We start from the raw sequence: 6,567 nt of genomic DNA, 5'->3' as shown, positions 1-6,567 counted from the left end.
ATGACTAGTTGCCTATAAGTATTGTAATGGTGCAAAAAGTCAAACTTCAGAGGCATGTTATCATTTATCCTAACCTTTATTGGAATGTACATCCAAGTTTAGTTGCAGGAATCTGAGGGAACGGATGTAAGAACAAAACTGGACAAGAACATCTGAAACAACCACAACCAAATTCACTCTATCCGGATGGAGCAATTTAACTGGATAGTTTTTATTTAAAGGCCCAAATGAAATAGAGTAACGAGGCTGTTTTTAAAATGTAAGGAGTAAAAAGTACAGATAATTGTGTGAAAATGTAAGGAGTAAAAGTAAAAAGTCGTCTGAAAAATAATTACTCCAGTGAAGTATACATAACCAAAATTTCTACTTAAGTAAGGTAACGAAGTATTTGTACTTTGTTACTTGACACCTCTGCTTGTGAGTCAATCTGTCCAACACGCCTGCATCAGTGACCAACAGTACCGTAAGGTGGTTTATCTGAACGCATCCAGTGTGGTAAAGGAGAGACTCACAACCAGGGAGACCAAGTATGACAACATGGTACTCCTTTAAAGGGTGTTTAGTCAGAAACAAAGCAGGTGGTTTAGTGCGCTGTCTCGCACGTTTTTCAAGCCTTGTTCATTCTCTGAACTATCCACTTGACTGGTGGTTAGTCGGGTTATTGTAACGTAACGTAAAGCTTTGTCTGAGCAGTCTAATCTTCAGTCTCCCACTGTGGTGCAAACAGGAAAATAAAGGGGATTTGTGTGTGAAAACAACACCAGAGACCTTTCTCTGAACACCAGACCGCCAGAAGGATATATACATTTAATTATAGGCTACATGTTTGGGTTTTTCATAGCTGGACTCTATCATTAGGAATTATATGGTAACGACTGTGACAGATGCCGAGCTATGATAGCCTGATGTTGGGTTTTATTGCATCTCAGTTAGGATGACTAGAGGTTTAGTGATTATGTAACAGAGTACATATCATAAATGTAATTTAAACCTCTAGAGAATTTGAAAGAAATGTTGTTTTGCTGCATTAATCGCCATGATCACGGGACTATTTTCAGAAATCCACTTGATTAAAGCTGTAAGAAATGACAGCAAGTGGGGGGAAGAGCAAGTCTAACAGATAAAAAGCATGTTTCCAATTCTCAAAGCATCCGGTTTATGTGCAACGTGTCCCATATTCTGATTTAGATGAAAATCATAGAAATGTTTGAAAATACTCTACATTGCACACTTCAATTATTTAAAAATGTGTTATTGGTCCTCCACCAAAGTGAAGGCTGAAATTAGGACAAAAGTTATGATGTTAATTTTCATTTAACTTGGTCAAAAGTTGTATCATCGGCAAAGAAACAGTCCATTTGAATTTTGTGCAAACTCTTATCACTTTATTTGTCAAAAGTTTGGGGAGAAGGATCCATCATTTGAGTTAACATCTAATTGTGTAGGGTCACATATTTGATGAAAAACTAAATGCATCTTTAATACTTTCAGAGGAATTATGAGGGTACGTAAAAGCTGCTAATCAAATGGTCTTGTTGACATAAGTGAGTTTGAGCACTTTTATCCGTACTGTGACCTTGAATGTCATGAAAAGCAGCTATAAATAAAATGTATTATCATTATTATAATGGAGCCCTTTAGGATTTTGATAAACTCCTAAAGGGGAGTTTTTCCTTGCCACTGTTTGGCTTAAGGTTTTTCTCTCAATAAGGGAGTTTCTACCTGCCAGTGTTTATGTAATAATTGTTCAGGGGTTCATGTTCTGGTCTCTGATCCTAGAAAGATCTTAGAGACAACTTCTGTTGTAATAGATGCTATATTAATAAAATTGAATTGAAACTGTACAGATCAATGAAAAACGTGTAACAAGGCAAGCATCAAGTAATGATAACACTCCAAACAAATTAAAACCAAAAAGCTAAGAGCTAAGAAAAACCCAAGAATAGACAAAAACAACAACTAAAATCTGTATAAATATTGAGCATTGAGAAAAGTAATGAAAAATATTAGTTGCAGGAATGTATTGACCAATATGCAGAATTTACACGTAATACGAAAATGTGCAAAAATAAGTTTTTGTGCAAATGTTATTTATTTACAGAGATAATATGTGAAGTCTGCTTATTCAGCATGGGGATTACAGAGGGGTAAAAGGCTATTCTTTAGTCTGGCGGTGCATGCAGGAGGCTTTGATAGTGTCTACCAGACAGCAGTAGACAGGAGGAGTCTCTGAGAATCCTTTCCATTTTCCTGAGCTACCTAGCCTCAAAGATGCTCTGCAGAGAGCAGAGCTTACAGCAGGTGATGTGTTCATCTGTGCCCTCTGCAGAGATGTCCTGTCAGCAGCAGAGCCCCTGGACCAGGAGGTGATGGAGGCAGTCACAACATCTGTAGAAGGTGCAGAAGAGTTTGAAAGATTGGACAACCTTGGAGAACTCAACATGTCATTTTTGTTAGCTCAGGTCTGTAGTTATTGAACAACACAAAGCGGGAGAGTGATTGTTGCCACTATCCCACATCCTGGAACAATGTGCGTTGGATAGTTCAAAGTTCAAAGTTCACAAAGTTTAGAAAAAAAACAGACAATACATCAGCATAAATACCTCATAATAACTGTGGAGCACAGTAAAGGAAGGATAATGGTCTGGGCTTGTTTTATATCCACAGGACTGGGACATCTCACAGTCATCGGGTTGACCATAAACTCCTCTGTATATTCTTGAGTCAAAGTGACACTATCTCTCTGACAGTTAAAGTCAGAAAGATAGTGTCACTAAACATTATTTTTCAGACATTGTTTCTACCTTTTGTCTTATTTTTTGTTAAATAAATGAGACAGTGCAGTGTGACGTTTCACAATTTTCCACTGAAGTTCTACTTAGCCCAAGTTTAAGCTCTGAGACTTGATGAAGATGTTGATGATGATTCATAGTAAAACCTCACAAAATATCCATCCATCCATCCATCTATTTTCTATACCCGTTTTATCCTGTGCAGGCTCCCGGGGGTCTGCTGGAGTTTATCCCAGCTCATCCCAGCTCATCCCAGTGAGAGGCAGCGGTTCACCTGGACAGGTCTACGTGGGGGACAGACACAAACCGGGGCTTATTGTCCTCGTCAAGCTGAACTGCAGCACCGTAGCTCCTCTGCAGTGAAGTCCTGGGTTGGGAGTGGCGGTTAGGAGTTCATGTGTACGTGTGGTCTTACAAAGGGCTTCTCAGAGTCTGGTTGCCATGGCCACCAACACAAGAATTCATGCCTGCATCACCCTTGCATCTCCTCACGCGTCTCTTGCAGTATTTCTCACTATCCACACACACACACACACACACACACACACACACACACACACACACACACACACACACACACACACACACACACACACACACACACACACACACACACACACACACACACACACACATCCGGGCCAATCTACAATTCCCGTAGTTGTAAAGATGTGAGCAGTATTAATAAACACTTTGCGTCTGATCTGGATGCGTGCATGTGTGTCCCAGTAACAGAAAGGGTCGACATGGAGGGATGGAGGGAGGGAGGGAGGGAGAGAGACATACACACAGAGGCAGAGAGAGAGAGAACGAGAGCAGTTTAAGAGCATCCTCATCTTCATTCATTCTCCCGTAGAAAGGTTTAATCCATCCATCTAGCAGGGAGACTGTTGATGGATGCCCAGATGCAGCAGAGCTTAGCCTCACACTTATCTCCCCCCGCCCGCATCATCCTCCCGTCTGTGAGAACACACACACACACGCAAACACACGCACGCACACAACAGATGTAACACTTCACCTTCCAGGACTGGTGAGCCTCCCTACCAATACAGAGGGGGGAGTGACGGGTGGGTGAGGGGAGGTGAGGGAGGGGGTGGACGAGCACCAGCCGCCTCCAGTCGGGCTCTGGAGCTCCGTGGAGCAGCAGCTGAGCGCGCAGCCGGAGACGGAGTGCCAAGCCCCCCCACACTGGTGTCTCCTCCTCCTCCCACCCTGCAACTCTGAGGCTTCTCCTTCTTGCCCCCCTCCTCCTCTTCTTGTAGTTTCCTCTTCCCTGGCCACTTCAGAGCCCCAGCGTGCAGGAGGACTGCGGGTGGGAGCAGGCGCAACAGGGATGCGACAGCAATGCGCGCACCGCTCCACTCTTTTGTCATGTCCTCTCATCCCCGACGACTTCCAGGTTTAATATTCTTGCACGGATACTTGCAGGAGCACTGGCAGGCAGAGGCGTGCACCGGACACCTGCTGCTGCAGCGCTGCTGCACCGACCTGCAGGTGAAAACCTTCCAGAACGCCCAGACCTCCGCCATCATGTGACTCTGTCACCTCCAGCCAACTTCAGAGGGGTCACCGAGCGTCTCCAGTCATCCATTCCTCTTCTTCTCTTCTTTTGAATGAATCAGCATGAGTACTTTTTGGCATTTTCTGCTTCTTCTACTCACATCTCTCGTCAAAGCCCAGGTAACTCAGGAACTACCCCCAGGAGTCGTGACAGAGGCAGCCAACACCACCGACCCTTCCATGAACAGTACAAGAACTTCAGAAAGCGCCAGCGACTCCTCCGGCTCCTCCAGCCCCACGGAGACCTCGGAGATGGCAGGAACCCCTTCGGAAGCTCCCACGGAGGAGGAGGACGACTGGTCCCCGGCAGAGACCTTCTTGTACACCGGAGACCCCTCTGCTCTGAAGATGGGGCGCTGCTCCCGGGCGTACAGCACTCCTGGCCAGAGAGGACCTCTGCCCAGCAACTTCAACGCCCCCCTGCAGCCAGCTCTGGACGCTCTGGCCAACACTGCCAACTTCCTCAACATGATATTCCAGGCCAGCGACCTGCGGGAGAGCACGGTCATGGAGGACATGGAGTGGTACCACGCCCTGGTCCGTGCCCTTCTGGAGGCCGACGTGCTCATTCAGCGGGCCCTGCTGACCTTTGATGCCGACCCGACCGCCCAGTTGCCACAACTGGTGCTTCGCGCCACCCGTAACTGGACAGCCAAGGTGCAGACCATCGTCCTCCAGGACATGTCCAGGGCTTGGGAGAGCCTGCACCCTCCGGCCCCGGCCCCCGACGATAGTTGGTTCAGCAGGCTGAAGTTCCCAGAGACCAACCAGCCGGTCGCAGCCCTGTCCAAGCGGGTGCTGCTCAACGACCTCAGCACCTTGGACACACCTAAGTGGGCTCAGGGCGACAGCTATGTGACCAATCGCAGTGGGGTTCGCTGGGCCAGCGGGCCCTTCCTGGACTGCAAGGATGGCCGCTTCGTACCGGCCTGGGTGCTCACCCTGTCCACCTCCTTCTACGGGCTCAAGCCCGACCTGACCCCGGAGTTCAGGTCAGAGTTCACTCTCACTCACTCACACGCACGCACGCACGCACGCACGCACGCACGCACGCACGCACGCACGCACGCACGCACGCACGCACGCACGCACGCACGCACGCACGCACGCACGCACGCACGCACGCACGCACGCACGCACGCACGCACGCACGCACGCACGCACGCACGCAGGCACGCACACACGCACGCACACACACACACACACACCCACACACACACACACACACCCACACACACACACACACACACACTCATAAGCTGCAACATGTAGCACACGAGCAGTGCAGAACCACCAACACCACACTCAGATGTGATTCATGCTGTCTCATGATGATGTTTTTCTCCAAATTTTGAGTTGGGAAGTAGTTATTTCTCAGCTATTGGGAGGTCATTGGAGCTCTTTTTTATGATGTCCACAGACGTCGTGTGGGTGTGGTTATCTAACTGGCCTAAACTCAAGAAATATGCATGATTTAAAGTGAAATATCAATTTTTTCAGTCATTTGCAGTAGGGTTGTCCCGATCAGGATTTTTTAGCTCCCGATCCGATCCTGATCACTTGAGTTTGAGTATCTGCCGATCCCGATTTTTCCCAATCCCATCACTTTTTTTGGCTTCCGATACATTTCCGATACTTTTTCCCGATCAGATACATTTTGGCAATGAATTAAAAAAAGAAAAGAAAAAAAAAGAGGACTAAAAGTCAAATTTCTTTTATTGTCCATTGGAGAACAACAAGGACATTTATTTCAACAAAGCTTATCAGCTCTGGTGCCACAAAATGTAAAAACATGAAATGGTAAACTAAAACTAAAATTGCAGAATAGTATAATAACAAAAATAAATAAATTTAACGTCAAAAGAGGTAGTTGAATGACATCCAGCCAAACTCACAAAACACAAGAAAATTAATAATACTTTTTGCCTTAACCTTAGTGCAGAATTCTGAATGGCATGAAATGGATAGCAGCAGCTTAATGAACATGAACATGTATAAAATTTCACAATTCAAACATGTAAACATGTTAGTTTCGCTTACTTCGTCACTTCCGGTTGGCGGCCGGAAGTGACGTTAAATGCAACGATATATAAAACGATTTATTACACATTAATAACTAGGTATGTCCCAATACTTTTTTGGCCGATACCGATGTTTTGAAAATGCCGTGATCGGGCAACACTTATTTGAAGGCAATATTCTGTTAAATAAC

General features: G+C 45.8%; 1 protein-coding gene across 1 annotated transcript in view; it reads left to right on the top strand.

Annotated features, from left to right (window-relative positions):
• The first annotated feature begins 3,925 nt into the window (after nt 1–3,925).
• Nucleotides 3,926–6,567, top strand: part of gpr179 (G protein-coupled receptor 179) — a 43,416-nt gene continuing 40,774 nt past the window's right edge. The window contains exon 1 of the mRNA XM_061727326.1: nt 3,926–5,347. Coding sequence (XP_061583310.1) covers nt 4,419–5,347 — 929 coding nt within the window. The 5' untranslated portion in view covers nt 3,926–4,418. The remainder of the gene's footprint in view (nt 5,348–6,567) is intronic.

This window comes from Cololabis saira, chromosome 1 (assembly GCF_033807715.1).
Source record: "Cololabis saira isolate AMF1-May2022 chromosome 1, fColSai1.1, whole genome shotgun sequence".
NCBI lineage: Eukaryota > Metazoa > Chordata > Actinopteri > Beloniformes > Belonidae > Cololabis > Cololabis saira.
The sequence above is the reverse complement of the archived record's forward strand: the minus strand, read 5'-3'. Positions and strand labels throughout refer to the sequence as shown.